At 33.1% G+C, this 19,015-nt stretch overlaps 2 protein-coding genes across 4 annotated transcripts in view; one reads left to right on the top strand and one right to left on the bottom strand.

The window, feature by feature from the left end:
* LOC130896715 (calcium uniporter protein, mitochondrial) overlaps positions 1-19,015 on the top strand; it is a 183,023-nt gene that overhangs the window by 55,162 nt on the left and 108,846 nt on the right. The window lies entirely within an intron of this gene.
* Positions 893-19,015, bottom strand: part of LOC130896714 (protein javelin) — a 42,497-nt gene continuing 24,374 nt past the window's right edge. For both annotated transcript variants that reach the window (XM_057804986.1, XM_057804987.1), the window contains exons 2-4: positions 16,854-17,044; positions 12,447-12,705; positions 893-7,206 (exon numbers count right to left, since the gene is read on the bottom strand). In XM_057804986.1, the coding sequence (XP_057660969.1) occupies positions 4,347-5,939 (1,593 nt within the window). In that variant the 5' untranslated portion in view covers positions 5,940-7,206; positions 12,447-12,705; positions 16,854-17,044 and the 3' untranslated portion in view covers positions 893-4,346. The remainder of the gene's footprint in view (positions 7,207-12,446; positions 12,706-16,853; positions 17,045-19,015) is intronic.

Here is a 19,015-nt window from a genome sequence, read left to right as displayed (position 1 = left end):
AATATTGCCAAAGTAATTACGATACAAGAAAATTTTTTGCAATAATGTCTCTAATAGGTAGTCTTGCAATAAAATGTTTCATCGATTGCACAATAAATTCTGATATTGATAAGAGAATCACAAAAAAACTGGAAAGAAAAACAATTACCAATTTCCAAGAACAGGAAAATTCTCTAATTGTGAGAAATGGCGACCCATTACGGTATTGAACGTGGCTAGAGTTATTCAGGAAATAATATAAGAACCACTAAACGACAAATTATGCAAAAACCTCGATGGATTCAGAAATGGTAACTCTTGTATTGGCCACATTGCGTTAGTGAAAATTAGAACAAATGTATGCGGGTCAAATAAGGTAAGCGAAAGAGCCTGATACGGAACATGTTTAAGAAGTTGTTGATATTTATTTATTTCATTTATTTTCAATTTAATGGGCGATAAGGTTATAAAAGCGGAAAATAAGTATATTTTTGTGATTTTTTTTGAGGCGACTTGATTAATATAATTTTATTGAATCTAATTACATATTATTGTACAACGTTTGAGACATCTCAGAAAAAATTCTCTCTTTTCTCATTCCTATCTCCTCTTTTGAGTTTTAGGTTTTGATGTATCTGTCTTATTAGGAACACCAAGAATTGGTCTTACAGTTTTTTTGTCTAGGTTTTTATTTTTAATAATATATACGTAATTTTTAAAGGAACTTAATAGATTAAAAACACTTACAAAAAATCCACTTTTTTCAATTTATTATCATATTTGCCAAAAACAAACAAAGTTTAGAACAAATGTAATCGGGCCAGATAAAGTAAGCGGAAGAGCCTGATCCGGGCCGTTTTTGCCAACCCCTGATTTAGAGCATTGTTTTTAATAAAGAGAATTAAAAAAAACATTTCGCTTTAACCTAGTGTATATTGAAAATAACAATAAATAAATTGATAACATTAAAAATTTTACTACAGCTCGTCACGTTAATTAATAGCCACCTTCTACGAACCCCATCTCGTTTCAATTGCCACACCTACTGAATTTTTAAAATTAGTTAAAACATATTTAAGAAGCTTTTAATACCCATTCATTCCATTTATTTTAACTTGAATACGAATAAAAGCAATTTAAGATGTAGTTAGACGGATTTCAAGATCCATATCACACAGTGACAATTTTGAATTATTAATTGTTTTTGTTCAATATCTCGTTGTCAGTTTATTGTTTTGCACACGTCTTCGGTACCCTTATAGTTTCGTAATCTAATCTATCCATCCAGTAGTTCCAAATCATATTCTTACTAACGTTTAATTTGCTTTTCGATGTCGAGTATTTTGCGTCTGTTTTTATCGTCTATAAAATTGTGTGTTCGCGGTTTATTCAGATCGACAACAAACTTGAAGTTTAAAAAATCGTAATTTCTTTCATAACGTTCTATTTATATGCAATCTTGTGTATTCAACAATTTACGGAAAATATTAATTATAGAAACACAAGTGGCACTTTTAAAGGTAGTAGATTTAATTGCAGTTGCAAATTGGCTATACGAAGTTTAATTTTTTTATATGTTAATGGGGTGCGATAAGATCTATTTATTAAACCAAACTGGCCTTTAACATCCGTATTTGTGTTTGTTGAAAAAAATTTAAAAAACGAACGATTAGTACCATCTCATTTTATCGCCGTTGTACAACTTGATTTGATATAATTTTTTGAAAGCACTTTCTAAAGACACAAGTGAATTTTTGTTTCCTAAAACACATTTTCATCGATCCCGATATAAGAAAATTAGCCGAAAATGCTGATTTTTCATCGAGCTTCAACCTTATTGTGAAAAATGCATGGTTGGCTTCTGTCGACGTCTCAAAAAATTTCCTCGGCAAATTTAATTAGCTGCTGAATATCTCAAACCAAGATGTAACATGTTGAAAATATTTCTTTCTCACACTCTCATTTCTTTACGAATAAAATAGGTTCAGTAAAACCGGGGACTCACGGTCCGGATGAATGTCAGGTCCGGATTTTTTTGTCCCTACCGATATAAGAAAAAAAAACCCTTGAGAAGTATTTGGGTTTATCCTATTTTTCAGAAAAGACAACTTTACTGTGCTTTTATATTGGTTACTTTCAACTATTTTCGAATATTTAAGACATCATTTAATGAATTTCGAAATAAGATAAAAGTACAAATTAACATGAGAAACAATTCTCTAATTGCTCCTAGTTGTGTTTTTGTTCTTATAAATATCTAATGTTCTTTCCCAAGTGAAGCTGAATTTAAACCCTCTAAATTATCGATTCTTAACTTCCACAACTACTCAACAACGCCTATAGCTACCGCTGCTTGCAAATAAAAAATCCAGAATTAAAATTTTACAAAAAAATTCTTTCCATACTGAATTCCAAGCGGATTTTTAATGATTATTTGATTATTTTTTCTAACGTGCTAGAAATTAATACTTTCCGGTTTATTTTTAGGTCAGAAAATCTCATTTTGTCGGGTCGAGCCAGAAAATTATTATAATAGTCCAGTAAAAGCTTTTACCTTTAATGAAAAAAATAATAAAACAGATAGTCTAAGATAGTGATCAATTGGTTTCTATAGTAACCGAGTTTTTTATTATTTAAAACTATAAAATAAACTTGACATATTTTGACGTTTAGTTGAAAACGTGACATTTATTATAAAATGGATATTCATTTGATGCATTTGATTGTGAATTAATGGAGGATGAAATTACACCAGATGAAATTGTTAAGGCGGCCACCCAAGCAACGTTTGATTTATTACCGTCGAAGTCCCGGATGGCTTGGAAGCAAGTGCATCAACCACAAAATTTTTCGATCCCGGACACGATATGAACAAACATACCAAATTTTTGAAAAGTAGTGCCTGGAAAAGAAGGTAAAAAGCATATGTGAGGATGTGTTATTGGCGTATTTGTCATAAAAATGAGAAACGCTGAAATATTCGTTGTGGAATTTATATTCGATGCTGAAGGTCATGCTACGTACCAGAAGAAATATCGACATAAGCAAATATTTTAAATTAACAACGTTTATAAAGAAAAAATCCGTAGGGTATGAAGCAAAAAAGTCTAGAGTACTTAATAAAGAGGATATCGATAAGATTTTATTAGAAGCTTCAGACAATACAATATCTAAGGACCAAAATGTTTTTGATTAATACTGGAGCATGTCGACGGGAAGAAATCACTAATATATTAATTGACGACGTAGAAGATAAACAAACTATGCTTTTGGTTAAAATTTCAAACACCAACAGAAACAAATCAAGATCATTTATTATTAACTAACTATGCCCAACCAACGTTCCTCATCGACATCTCTTTATTAATTACAATAAAGGAAAATGTAATAAACAACCTGTAGGTAAAGCTCCCTTCAAAATAGCTACATTTTTGAAAATGCCAAACCTAAAGGAATACACGAGGCATTGCTTTAGGCGTAGTAGGATTCAGCTCAGAATAAGATTGATATAGCTAACAAAATTCAAAAAGCAGATAACTCAAACACAGAAATTGTCTCAGAAACTCATTATAATGTAAGCAATTCATAAAATATCACGTCAACAAGTAATTTTGAATTACCGTGTTTACAGAAAAGTAATGCTAATAATTGTACGTTTAATATAACTATTCAAAAATAATGTTTATATTTGTAAACCAAAAATTAACGATTGTTAAAAAAATTGTTAAAATTAGTTAATCAGGAGTTTTTGTTATAAAAATGTAAACTGAATAACATGAAATTTATGGTACAACAATGCATGTATGTTTGATTTTTTGGGGACGTAATTGTCTGGCTTTCTTTTCAAAAATGAACGTAATTTTTGATACGCGGATATATCAATGTCATTTTTTATACTGATAGTACTTCGCAACATTGTGATCAAAGAGTAGGCGCCTTTAAAGTTTAAGTTAAGTAAAACTCTTCAAAGTATACCAAAAGTACAGTTTTCGAAAAAGATTTTATTTTTGTACTTCTTCTCTATTCCATCAGTTTCTCGTATGCTAATTCATACACTCTGGAAGAGTATCTATTATCAAAACCGTCACTACTATACCATAGATAAAGACAATGATGAAGTTAATATTAGTGGAAATTTTATTTATATTATTATTATGGTTATTAATTTCTTCTCGAAATAAATTGAAAACTATTGTTGACAAAATGCTAGATGCAAAGTACCAAAAAGATCTGAACTGATTTTCTAACGAGTTACAATGGAATTTTTCTTGCCAATTTAAACGAGAAAGGGCTTATATATTTTGAATTTCGATATTACAAATAAATAATATCACTACCTTACATAATAATATTTATTTTTATATTATTTAAGCTACTTCATACTGTTCAAATTCCATTTCTCCTATTTTCCTCGATCTTTCTTGCACTTTGTCAAATTCGTAATAATTATAAATTTTCTCATTAGTCTTCTCGCTTATTTCTTTCCATTGCGTTACTTTACTTTCCGGTATCTTCATTTCTTGTCCAATAATTTTAGGTTGATTATCATTTACTTGTTTTTTAATACTTTCGTTAATAGCATCATTATTTTTATTAACAGTTTCTAATTTAGCACCGTCCTTATTCTTGAGGTTATTCTTTTCGTTAATATTTTTGTGATAATTGGATAGTATTTTCTTTTTAATATCTCTCAGATTTTCTGTACCGACCAATTCTAAACGACTACTGCAACTGTTCGATTTCAAAATTTTGAATTTAACTCCCATATAATCGTCGTTTTCCGCTTCAGATGCATGTTTCTTGCAATTCGCGCATTCCATACACCTTTTTTCGTTCAACTTAATTTCGTCCATAATAGTTTTAGTCAGTACTGATTGTCCACTTTTCTTGTCAACGACTCTTCCTCCGTAGTAAGTTACAGATGTTCCCCGTTCTCTTATTTTTTGTAAAATATCCTCGCTGACGTATTCGCAATAAATTCCTTTGTTATCTATCGAATCGAACAAGTTTTCCTGGCTGCCAAAATCTGATAAATTCGATGGATTCGAATTAGAATCAGTCGCGGAACATCGATCTTTATCCGGATCGATTGTTGTTGTATCGTTCTCTTTATTTTTGATTTTATTTTTTTGTGTGCCCGCTTCAAAAAGTTGTCTCACTTGTCGAACAGTATCAGGACTGGGAAGTTCGTCTTCGTTCACTTCTTTATTCACTCTAATAGGATGATAAAAGAATTTTCTGTTCAAACCGGATTTGTTATCGTTATTCTCTATTTGTGATTTTTTCAAAGAAGAAGTTGCATTTTTCATATTCCTTACGCAAGGTGAAGGTTCGTATGATACTTTAGATCTAATAGGTTCTATTATAACAATATTATTATCGACTAAAAGCTCTTGAAAACTGTAATCTTGTAAATATTGTATCAAATCATCAAATTCGTAATCTTTGCCACAATTGGCGAATATTTTTTTCTGGAAAAGATCCGGTTTTATTAATTTGTATCTGACGTGATCAAATTCGGGTTTTCCGTTAGACTGTTTTAGAGATTTATTGGATTTATCGCCGTCGACTGTATCTTTATTAGCATGTACAATTTCCACAGAATTCGGACATAAACTTCTAAATTTATCATTGTTATAATATTGATTCGATTTATTTTCAAAATAACTGCAAGATTCTTTTATATTCGGGGAAATTTTTCCTGATTTTTCTTCGGTGAGTTTAGGTTCGAAAATTTTTTTAACAAGCTGCACCTTATTTGGTAAATTTTCTTGTGGTGGTTCCTTGTTTGTTTCGAATATTTTTTTCACCTCTTCTACTTTTGGTGTAACTTCTTTCGTATCTTCATCTTTATTTTCTATTTTATCGGTTCCTATAACTTTATTCCAATAACTTTTCATTGTTCCTATTTTTTCTTGGAGTTCTTTATTGCACTCGTCTTGGCAATAGAGTAAGGCCATTTCGGATTCTATATTAGGGGATCTTCTTATTATTTTATTTTCGTTTAAACAATCTTTGATTTGTTTAACTGCTTCTAGAAATTTGTCTGTTTCGTTTTGGGTATTCGTTATATTATTTTTACCTTTTTTAGGTACTTTGGCAATTTTTACTTCAAAATCTACTGGTGGAGTTGTACAAGCGGTTATATCAAAATGTCTACCTATATTTACGATAAATCTATTCTCCTTTGATTGGGTCGATTGATTTTTGTTACACTTCCTTAATTTTCTGTCTATTTTTTCACACTTTCTCAAATTTTTACTCACTGTTATATCTGGTAAGGAATGAAATTGATTTTCCGTTAAATTTGTTGTAGTTTTAGAGGCTTTTCGTGATAAATTCGATAGTTTTTTTGCTATAAAATTTTGTAGAGGCTTCTTAGATCCTTTTTGACTTTCCAAAAATTCTCGTAGGTAATTGTGACTGTGAGATTTGGATTCGTCGTTGATACTTTTCTTTTCGATAACCGAGTCGACGCTGATAATAGTTTTAAATTGTTCGTTTCCTTCTTCTTCACCTGGAATTTCCAAAAGTGTTTTTATTGGTTCTTGTACATCAATCTGTATAGAATTGCTATCAGATTCTTCATTTACGTGGGAAGCTTTTGTTATATTTTCTATTTCCAAATTGATTTCATCAAAATTGGTATCGATTTCTTCAATTGGCTGTTCAGATGTAAGTAATTCTGTTGTTTTTATTGTATTAGGATTTACTGTACCGTAATTCTCGTTAAATGGAGTTGGATTTCGAATAGTTCGAATTTTAGCTTCTTGTGGATCGTAGAGATTTTTATTTGGAGTTAAAACGATATTATCGTCATAAGGGATGCTTTCGTATCCAATATCTTTATATTTATGTGCGTTATCATAAGACGCGGTCGATATATTATCGTTTAATGAAATATTATCAGTATTATCAGTGTCGTATTTAGCTTCGGGATAATAATTGGGCAAGCTCAACTCTGGTAAATCCTCGTGAGAAATATTATCCAAAGAATTGTTCAAATTCGAGTTTAAACTGTCTTTTTGCGTGGCGTTTTCGTGAATATTTTGAAGTGATGTGAAAGTATGAAGTTGATTCTCACGATGTTGATGGTCTTCGAAATAAAAAGTCTCTGCTGTACTTGACTCTTGTAGAGTTTGAATCGAACTCGAATGTCTTCTGTTATTGTATCTATCTTGTTTATCGGGCGGTTTGCTTAGATTGTCGACGCTCAGATTTCTATACCTGAAAAAAAAATTTGAAAAAAATTATCTCGGTATTCAAGCGATTTTGCTATTCAGCTATATACATATACAAAAAAATCAACTCAAGTCACACGCTCGAGGTTAAAAGTATATAAAAATATCATCATTTCAAAGTCATTAGTCTTAGCTAAAGACTGAAGAATCTAAACAACGAAAGAGGGTTATAATTAACAGTAAAGAAAATACTACCTTACATTCGTCAAATAATAATTTATTCGAAATTAACCTAACAATATTTAGTGTTCTCTCTTCTGGCCCTAATAACAGCTTCTTATCGCTTTTTCATGGATCGAAGAAGGTTCTTAACTCGATCTTTTTCGATGCTATCCCATTCTTCACTATGCGCTGTTTTGAGGTCCGATTTGGTGGCTGAAGCAGGATTTATAGCCCGAACTTTTCTCTTAAGTTAATCCCATAAATGCTCTATAAGAAAGTGCGGCATACGCGCCGATCCATAGCAGCAATTTCGACATATTGTAAATACTGCCGTACGGAACCTGAATTATTTGGACTGGCATTGTCCTGCTTCAGGATGAAGTTATTACCTATGAAACCGGCGTGGTCCTCTGAAATTTCTTCTATGCATCTTCTATCTATGCATTTCTTCTTCATTATTAGTCCCCTCGCTTCATATAAACATAAGTATTCGTTAAAAGGCAATCGAATCATTATTAATTGGATGGCATTATACGTTGTTATTTAGACAGATGCACTTAATTGTAGTCCTACTTGGAATTTGGAAAGAAATCATTATACCTTGCTACTAAATATTAAATTATAACATGTAAATAGACGAGTAAGTTTTACCTGCCTGTTAGGGCGTTTGGTTTAAACAGGCTACCAGACGTGAACTGAGCCCTTTTTGTACCCCGTTCGTTTTTTTTTTTCTGGAAAACGAAATTTCAAAGCAAAAACCATGAAGCAGAATTTGCAAATAAAACACAAGGAAAAAAACATTTCAATTCCAAAGTATCTTTATAAACAATAATGGTAGTTAGAATCGTCTGAACTAGAGTTCTCTACTCCGTGGTGAAATGTTAGGTAAAAGCTGTTCATTAAACTACTTTTCAAATAATTCTGCTGTTATATCTTCATGATAATTAGCTGTACAATTTTAGAACGTGTCCCATTCAAACAGCAATTTTTACTAGTGTCAACCCAAACGAAATTTACTACATCGTGACTATGAAACCATGTTTCATCTAGATATATTATGTGTCTATTAGAACTTCGGTAGTCTTTTATCTGACTCAAATAATTTTGTCGAACGATCCTGGACAATTCAAAGAATGTTTCAAAGAAATTGACATTGGCCTTCCGACAGCTTCGGCTAATAGAAATGCACTTATGTTTACGATTCGATGTTTTCATTGGTAAACAGAGTCCACGTGAACTGACGTTTGTTAGATATTTACTGATTTTTATACGGAGAGTAAAGAATATTTTTCATTTTGTAATTTGGCATGAGTGCTGTGCGTATTCATGAAATATCGATTGATCCTCGCATAACTGTCTCGATATTGGAAGAACTATACACTAAAAAGCAATCTTACGCAGCCTCGGATGTTCTTTACGCTTCGTAATAGACTAGTCAAACATCCCGTGCAGCCAATTTTACCACACTAAATTTATCGTGCGTTCATGTATTCAAAAATTCCGGTTTATATTTAAATCACCTCCGTAATTATAAATATTCTACTTTTGTAACATTACACGAAACAAATAAAACTATTTTTCGCCATTTTCCAATATCAACTTCTACTCACAAAACTTGTATTGAACATTTCACCAAGTTCAGACGTTGTTACACTAAACTAGAATCAACTAAATCCTAATGACAGGGATTGAAAATTGACTATAAATATTTTGGAATCGATTCAAACTATAATCTTACCTTCTTCGGAAAAGTTTATCGTAAAATTGATGCATACGCTATATCCAAATTGGCCTTGACTGAAGCTAATAGTACGAAAAATTCACCGAAAAGATATTTCCATAAAAAGTTGGTGTGTGATAACTTATTTTATCTTCTTGATGTCAATAATAACTACCCCTATTTGAGTCGACAATGCCTTTGGTTGATAATAGGATATTTTATCTGCTTCTACCTAGTTTAAACGTCACAGATGCATGCGGGACTTGCAGATAGAATTACAAATGGAAATATGGAAGGTCTCTACGGTATATTCGACGCAACGATATTTCACATTGAAGTAGAAATTCGTTCTCTTGCCAAAATCGGAAAGACGCCAATGTTTCCTCACATGAGTAGATATTATATAGAGGATGTTCCTGAATTGAAAAATGAAAAATCAAGTTGCCTGCGCGTAGGAAATTAGTATGGAATAGCCCAATGGAATAAATTCGTTAATAAATACATGAGGGGGTGTTGGTATTTATATTTGGTATATTTGATAAGCTGTTCTTAATCAGTTCGTTATCTTTATTTTTTATTTTTCCATCTTCTGTCAAAATAACTCCGAGGTATTCGAAAGTGGTCATTCTATCTGTTCTTTCATTATTAAATTTTCCTCTATCTCTACTTTTATTTACTACCACCTTTTTGCATTTCTTGATGTTTACTTTTTCTTCCATATTCTCAAATGTATCTGATACTTTTACTATATCGTCTATATATATACCAACGCATATTGATAGATCCTATGAGGAAAGTGAAGCTCATGTACTCTACAATTTTAACTAAAATGATGCTTGAAACCAAGTTCAATCAATGAGACTCCAAATTAGCGAGAATATAAAATGACCAGTAACGTATAGATGGGCACGCTCGTCAACCAGCAATGCGGCGCAAAATTGGAAATCAGAGCAAGCACGGAAAACTATGAACAACATGAGGACACTTTTGGTAGACCGCAACCTCAGCCTGGAACTCCGGACCGGAATGTTTCGCTGTTACATCTTTCCTGTTCTTTTGTACGGTTTTGAAAATTGGACCATGGATGTGGCCACAGATAAATAAATTAATGCGTTCGAAATGAACATAAGACAAACATAGAGGTCCTTCAGCAAATGGGTAACTTCTCACGACAATCAAGGAGACAAAGTTGCAGTACCTAGGACATATAATGAGAGGCGAGCGATATGAGATTCTCCGACTGATAATAGAAGGGAAGATCGAAGGAAAACGGTCGGTCGGCCGTAGACAAAATTCATGGCTGAAAGACTTGCGCAGATGGCTCGGACAGACGTTTACAGAAATTTTGAGAGCTGCGGTTTCTCGTGCGACAATAGCCAACCTCCGGAGTATATAGATTTTGTAACCTCAGATTGTATCCAGTTAACAAAAACGTTCTCAGAACACTCTCTTCAATCTAACTTCGTTTAGCGTGATTAGTAGTGTTTTTATTACTTGGAAAACATGATGAAGACCCACACATATAAGTTTTTTTTTGAGTTAACAAAATTCCGTTTCAAAATGTCGCTAGCACGCGGTCGAGTTCGAATGTGAAATATATAAACACCAATCACAACGCCAAGGCAATCACAACTGCAAAAACTTGTTTGGCGTGTACACTAATTGAAATTACAATTCTGTTATTGGATTTATGTTAAAATATAAAAAATGGCTTTATTCGTTGCTTCGAGGTTATTGAATATGAATATGCTTGGTAATGGATTTAAGCATGTGGTGTAGTATGTATGAATTTGTATCTATTGTGTCCCCCTCTTTTGCTGCGATACTGTAGAACCCTGTGTTTACATCTGATCCATTAATTCCACTACTTTTAAAAAGTCTAGAATGTGAGATGGCTTCAATTCCAGAGATCCTCGTCTTCTATTTCATACGCTCCTAGGCTCACACTTCTTGAGATAATGTGGATAGAGGTTTCGTCCTCTGTACCACAAAACCTGCACGCCGCATTGTCTGCTTGTCTTCAGGTGTTTATTGAGGCGACAGTGCCCCTTTAGAATTCCTGTTAGTAATCGTGGATTGTTATTACTTAGGTTCTACATTCTGCAGATCTACTCGGGTTATAGTTTCCCAGAAGAGCCTTTACCTGTCTCAGCCCTTGTAGGTTTTCCCATTAATTGGTTTTGCTTCTATCTACCTTCTTTTCCAGAGCTTATTCCATTGCTCTGTAGATGATACTTCAGGATTCAGGTCCCATGAGGGGCTTATCTGCACCCGCTTATTAGCTATTTCATTTCCCTTCGCTCCTATGTCTCCCGGAATCCATTGTTTGGATTTTATGATATTGGAGCTTAGAGGTCTACAGGCTTCATGATTATCGGATAGGATGATAATTTCCTGTTTGCGATAGCTCCTCTCTATTATTTAATTGAACATATTTTTCAATTACAAAAATTTCTGCTTGAAAAATGCTTGGTGCACTGCCCAGACTTTCAGAGTGTTTGGTTCTGGGCCCGTACACTCCTATTAAAGTTCCATCTACTGTTTTTGATCCATCTGTATGCCATTTAATAGTATTTCTGTTCATTATGTAGTAATTACTAACCCCAAAAGTTAAAAAAGGCCAATATGAACTTACGCGAGAACAATGTTGATAGGAACTAAAAATACTGTTAAACATTTAAAAGTTAGCTTAGGAATTTATATAAACAAGCAATCTCTATAATTAAACAAAGCTCGAATTGGTAACTACTAGCCTTAGGTAATAAAAAACATGGGCTTTGAAAGAAAATATATATAGATAATTATCAGAAATAGTTGTATGTCTATAGAATTTTATTTCTTTAATTTCTTGTTTCTTAGATCTTTTGATATATTTATGCTTCTAAATGTTCTTCATTTAGGGTGTCTTCTGATTTAAAGTTAGTTAATGATAGATAAATGAAATCGAAACCTCAAATTTTTATGTCTTTGAAAAATTATAAAAGAAACTAATTTTAAATCAGAAAAGACCTAAAATTAAGAACATTTAGAAGCAATAATATAGAATTGTATATAATTCTGTATGTAAATATAGATAGCAGTAATGTTATTGGTTGTTTAATATGCCTGGTGGTCTAGAAGATGTTCATTTTCCAACCTGCGTTCCTGATTGGGGTAAGTCGGCATAATACGTACAGCGTAATCCTTCAACGTAACCATACACCACAAGCATATGAAAATTTTAAAATTTTATTTATCATAATGAGATTTCATTTAATAAATGAATAAAAAATTGTAGTTTGCTGTTTCAGGTTTTTATCAAGAAATACAAATTATCTCAAAGTAGCTGATATTTCTTCACTTACCTATTATGCTCTTTAATTAACTTGGCTCTCGGTATAAGTTGTGACCTTCTTCTTCCACACAATTCACCATCTACTTGCGAATTCGTGTAGAGCTCCAGTCGACTGTACAACTGCTCTCCAGAACTAGCCAAACTTCGACTTCTTCTTAAACTAGAATGGTCGTCAAAATATTCGAAATTACTTTTAGTTTTTCCCCATGCATTAGCAGTAATATTATCGAGGCTATTGCGGCTTGTTCCGGAAATTTTACGGTAACAATCTGAAAAATATAAAGAATAAAACGGTTCGATATATAGTCCAGTCATTTTAGGCATTTTAAACCCCAATCTGCGGAAAAATTCCTAGTGAAATGAGTTTATGTGTACACCTTTAATACATTGTTGTAATGAAGATCTGAAATAATATATCTCGCGATCTATTGCTATAAAGTTTATAATAAAAACTGTTCCTAGTAGAATTATCTACAAATAATATCTGTTGAATTTTTCTGTAAAATTAACCGTTTTCAAAGTAGAGCGTTGAGAAAGTGACTAGACTCACATGTGGTATTATATACCGTACACCAAGGCGTGAACTGTACCAGTTTTTTATATACTTTTCACACAGGCAGGCACTACTCAAGTAAATCGAGTAGTGCCTGCCGTGTGGAGAAGCCAGGTTGTAGTGCTCGGGAAAGAGGTGCCTTGGTACATAGGCTTGCACTTCTCCAAAGAAATAAGTCGTGATAAATTGAAGTTCTGAATGTCTGTAGACGAAGTCCGTATTCGTTTTTACCCTGGTAGTATCAGAGTCAGGTCGGCTCTAAGCTGTCAGAGTTTCTAGTCAACTCTGGATCACTTATAATTCGAACTGCTTTCTTATTTATTGAGTCGAGCATCTTCAGGGTATGCTTGGGAACCGAGCTCCAAATGTGCGAGTAATATTCCAAAGATGGACGAATCTGGGCCTGGTAGAGGATTGTTGAACATTTTATTTAAGTTCTTTTCTGGTCTTAAACAGTTTTTCTATTGAGTGATACATACACACAAATACTTGATGGACCTGTATCAATTATTTTTGAAAAAACCAGAAAAAACAGTGTTGAAACAAAAATTTACTCAACTGATCTGATCCACATTGCAAGAAAAATATTCTGTTTCTATATGCCATGATCAGTTGTGATACAATTTTTTGGAGGAGGAAAATTGAAAGTAATGAAGATATTTGAGAAAACACCCGATGTATTTTGTAGAAATATTCCAACAAGAAAATTGCTAGAATGTATTTTAGCATTGACAATGACATCCCGAGCATTGACAAAGTACAGCTGTGAATTTTGATTTATTGACACTTACTTTTGTAGCAGCTAAACAGCATATTATCAAATAAAAACCTAGCTAGGAAGAAAGACAGATCCAGAACATTTGGGTTGGTAGTTAAAAAATAATATACTACATCCAATAACGACTTTAGTACCAACAACGTAGAATCTATTGAACACTATCTTTTGTAATTGTACCAAAGATTGTGGCAGTAAATGTGGCTGCAAAAAATGGATTGAAGTGTTCAAAAGTTTATGGACATTGACGTAGCCAGTCATGCTTAAAGGTAGAGTCAAAAAATGATGGAAATGATGAAGATGTAGACGTAACTCTACTAGAAATGTGCCCACTTGATGTTTTGTCAGCAACAATTACTGATAGAGAAACTGAAGATATCGACAATGAATAAAAAAATATTTACTAAAGGTAATTTTTTGTATTTACTGAATTCGAATAAAAAATTATTCATTCTTAAATAAGAACACCTTTTATTGGGTATCATGGATTATGCGTACGGGGGAAACCATGTAAATAAACACGCTTTGAATTCTACCTCGTAGGTGGTGAGAAAATATCACGATATAGTCGATTTCTCAGCGCTCTACTCCGAAAACAGTTGATTAATAAAGGTGTATACAAAAATTCAGCTCACTAGAAATTTTTCCGCAGATAAAATTTAAAATAACTGCACTAATATACCTCTCGATTTAATTTCTCAATTACGAAACGGGATACAGCAAAGTCTTATTTATTAAAAATGGTAATTAAGTTTAAAATTGCTTGATATTGGAAAATAAATCTTTAATATTACTTCTCATAGTCTAGTCACCAGAGGTAAACATTTCAAAAAACAAGGGCGATTTTCATTAAAATTTGGATTCAAGCTCTATTTATTTTTTATTTATTATTTTATATTATATTATTTATTTACTTAGGGCTTCTGATTTAGTTTGTGCTATCTTGGGTATGATTTAGAATAGAACTGTTTGAAAGGTTAGACGAAAAAATTCAGTTACAAAAAAAACTTTAACTATATGATTTAAGTTTCAGTTGTAAGGGTTCTGTTGTCTTTATACAAAATATGTCGTTTTTTCTAGAATCCGTACGTCTTTCAGATTTCCGAACTATCTAAAAATGTTAGTGCTCATGTCTTCTAAGCAACAGGTGCTTGCCTTCTAATTATTAGATAACCCCCTTAAAATGCATTTGTCGCATTGTCGCCAGCTGGCGCAAAGGCTGCTCTGGACTTAGTAGAAATGTTGAAAAGGGACAGAAACAAAAAACGATGATTGAATAAAAAGAACAAAATAGTTTAAAACTCATAAATTAAACAAAAATGTATCTTTTTTACATGGAAACTCTCATTTCAGCATTATTTGAACAAAATAAAGTTGAAATGAAGTTTTTGTGAAAATATTGACACCTACGATGAAATTTATGAATATATCGATAGAAAAACCCCTTTAAATACCCTAAAGGCATAAAATCCCAAAATTATTTGTTGTTTTCTGGTTTATCGCCCGGAATTTTACGAATAATTGCTTCAACATTGGCACTCAGTGCGTCAACCGTTGCTGTTTTTAGCCTTAACCTGGCCCCACAAGAAATAGTCCAAAGGCGTTAAATCACACGATCTAGGCGGCCATTTGACGGGCTCCAAAAATTAGATGAACTGTTCATCGAAAGCGGCTCTCCATTTGGCCATTGTTTCGAGTGCTATGTGGCATGTGGCACCGTCTTGAAACCACATATCAGGCATGTCCAATTCTTCCATTTTGAACAAAAAAAATCCTCAATCATCACACGGTAGAGCTGGCCATTCACAGTAACGCTCCGGCTATCGTCGCGTTTGAATAAGTACGGCCTATAATCCACTTCAAAAAGTGACTTTTTTGGGATGCCTTGGTAGCTCTTGCAATGCTTCTGGCTGAGCTTCACTCCAGATGTGACAATTTTGCTTGTTGACGTATCCATTCAACCAGAAATAAGAAATGCTATTATAGCAGATCTCGACCAACAACTCAGTTAAGTTGTTTTGAAAAATGTCTCAAATTGAGTTTAGCGCTGTTATAAAATTTTTGTTGTTTGTGGTGACTTTATCCATCATTTTTAACAACTAAAAATTGGTCTACGTTGTTTCGCTAGGGACGAGAATCATTAAAAGATGACCCCTGTGCGTGGTGGCGACTACTAATCCAGAAAAGATTAAAGTAGTGGAAGGCATACACAAAAAATATGACAAAAAGTACCGCAAAATGGGCTGCTCAAATTCTCAGCGCAATGCAAAAGCAACATTGAGTAGAATGTTGTGGGAGATATAAAGAGCTTTGCTGCGAGGACTAAAAAAGTGTAATTCGATAAAGTGTAGGCTATAATATTTGGAATTGCGGGAATTGGGAATTTTTTCGATTGCCAAGGAGAGGCAAAATCAGCCGAGTTATGCGATTGCTTATGACGATGCTCTAGCCTAAATTGCTTTGCTTCACACGAATGTGACTTCTCAGAGATTGAATACCTACCATTTAGCTTTAAGTTGGACCCGTCTGACTATTTTTTTATTCGTAAAGCTGATGATGAACAGCGAAGATGAAATTGGACAAGAGGTGTACGAACATTTTAAAGATGCATGTTTTGGTAGTGGAACAGAAGATGAAAAGTGTGTGGGAATAAAGGGAAAATATATTAAAAACAGCAAAATTCTTTTTTTATTTATGACATTTTTCAAGCTAATAACTCACTACTTATATGCGTCCATTAGTACAGATCATCTCTGTCCATATGGACGTTTTTAAAATCAGAGAATCTAATTCCATCCATTTTCAGGATTATATTTACATAACTTTTCCTCGATTTCTTCAATTGTTTTTGTACGTGACAGAATTTTAACACTGGAAATTGTATTTTCTCCTCATTTAGCCAACAAGTTTCTTTATATGATCATCCGTTAAATTCATATGAAATTTGACAGATGACATCAGAAACATGAGATAAACTAATACATAATATAATAACCGAAGCGCAAATTCTAAAAAGTTCCGATTCGTATATGAAGTTGATATATTGCTTTGAAAATACTTAAAACAACATATAAAACAAATGAACGTACCTATAAAGTTTTTACTGTAGATTTCGTTTTTGATCTCGTTCCTGTTGTATGAATCGTTGGTCTTGGAACCGGGATCGCTGTTAGTTTGAAGACAGGGTTCGCTCTTTGCGTGGATATACGGGTACGAATGATTATTGTAATCTTTGGTGCAATTCAAGCTCAGCTTGACGTTGTTGATACAAGAATCACTTCTGAAAAAAAAAAAATAAATATCCATAAAATACGCTGATGTCTTCAAAATTGTGTATATATAGTATTAGTATATATAGTATATATAGGATTGTTTCAATATCAAAATATACAAAATATGATGTTTGTTTGATTTGAGGAAAAAGTTTTTGCTCCAGTAGGAATCCAATGAAATCAATAGTTTGAAGTCATCTGATTGAAGACAATCAATCAGTACAACATTATACTGAACTTTATCACGTTGTCATCGATACATGTTGTTTTATTTCGATTTTGACGTTTCAAATATTTAATATTTGGAAATGTCAAGATTTGATTTCAATACTGGCGAAAATGTTAATGAAATTATAGAAACAATTATACCAAAAAATACTGTTTTCAGTAAAAAATTTGTATTTGCATTTATGGACTTTTATGATGTTATAAAATATCAATTCGATGAAAATCGGACGATAGAAGAATTGGAGTTGATTTTAGAGGATTGGACTATGAACATGAGAAGAAAAGATGAAACACAGTTTAAAGAAACTACGGTCGAAATCTAACAAGTAAGCTGTTACGAGAAAGATATTATAGAGAATGAAAGTTCGACAGTATTTTGTTCCATAAAAATAACGGAAATTTTAAATTTATGGAAAGAAAATAGCCCTGAAGAGCTGCAATGGAAATTCTATCACATAGCCGCGGTAGAATTAGCTGCTGCTTGCTTGATTGCCTTTTTTGCATCGAATCAAACAACGATGGTTCTGTAACAGAGTTGAATATAACACTGTATTTGAAAATAATCATTGGAAGAAATACGATTTGAAATTATACAAAATCTTATGCCGAACCGATTGGCTTGAATTCCAAGGAAAAATAATTACTAATTACTCCAATAGATTGACCGCGCTTAGTCGATTGGTCAAAAGTGGTGTAAAAACTACGGGTCACAACAATGCCAACTCAATAAAAGCCTGTTTGAATTTTCTTTATTGGATTTTACGAGGAGCCCAATATAGGCCCAGACTTGGGTGAAGTATGTACAATTCTGGCCCTAGCTTGGAAGCCATTATTGGTCCAGACTTGATGGAACTCTGGAATGATAACAATGTCCTTCGCTTAGTTTGCCAGCCTGGACCAGGCGTGGTTGCCTAGATAAACCCAAGACTGGTCTGCAACCCTGGGCCAAGCTGATTGCTTGCTCAGCCAGGCTTGGGTGAACATGGGATGGCCGAGGCTAAGTCACCCAAACTTCAACCAGGCTTGGGCCATTATTGGTTTGCCAAGGCTAATGTTTCCCAGCGTTGGTCCAAGCTAAGCCCCGTCGTTCAAGTCTGGGGGCTCTTACATGGGTTTGGCGATGAACATCATAATTAAATTATTAACAGCATTCGTATTGGATAAACATCTTCATCAGTTATAGATACTAAATAAATTGCTTTGGCTCTGTATTTTTTCTATAGTTAGCAAAAAAATTTACAACCAACTACTAATTTGAATAATGTCAAGCGACGTGCAATAGTCATTTATGCAATATTTTACAATTTATAGAACGCTATTTTGCACCATGTCAAGCGGCCTTTAGGAAGAGAAAAATGTCTAGATAAGCTAGCTACGTTTCATGTTTTATATTCGTGCATTCGCCATTTACTATAAAGAGCGCATTCGCCAAAATTTCAAATCGTGTCGGGGCGCATCGCCTATTGTATAGACGTTTCACATAGATTGCGCAAAATTGATTCAATTTTTCAATGAAAATTCAGAGACCTAGATAAATCTTCCAAAATAAGTAGATATCAATTTGATAAGTTAATGTTGGTATACATTGTAGATTTTCTCATAATGATTTATTATCGTTGTGTTGGGCTCGTGTTTTTGGGTCCTTTTGATTATGTATCGCGTTAGTTGCGGTTAATTTTTCAAAATGATTCTCAATAAATATTGTGCTTACAACTAATTTTTAAAAACTTTCAAAAAATTATCAAAAATAG

This window comes from Diorhabda carinulata, chromosome 7 (genome assembly GCF_026250575.1).
Source record: "Diorhabda carinulata isolate Delta chromosome 7, icDioCari1.1, whole genome shotgun sequence".
In the NCBI taxonomy this organism is placed as follows: domain Eukaryota; kingdom Metazoa; phylum Arthropoda; class Insecta; order Coleoptera; family Chrysomelidae; genus Diorhabda; species Diorhabda carinulata.
This window is presented reverse-complemented; position numbering and strand designations above follow the sequence as displayed.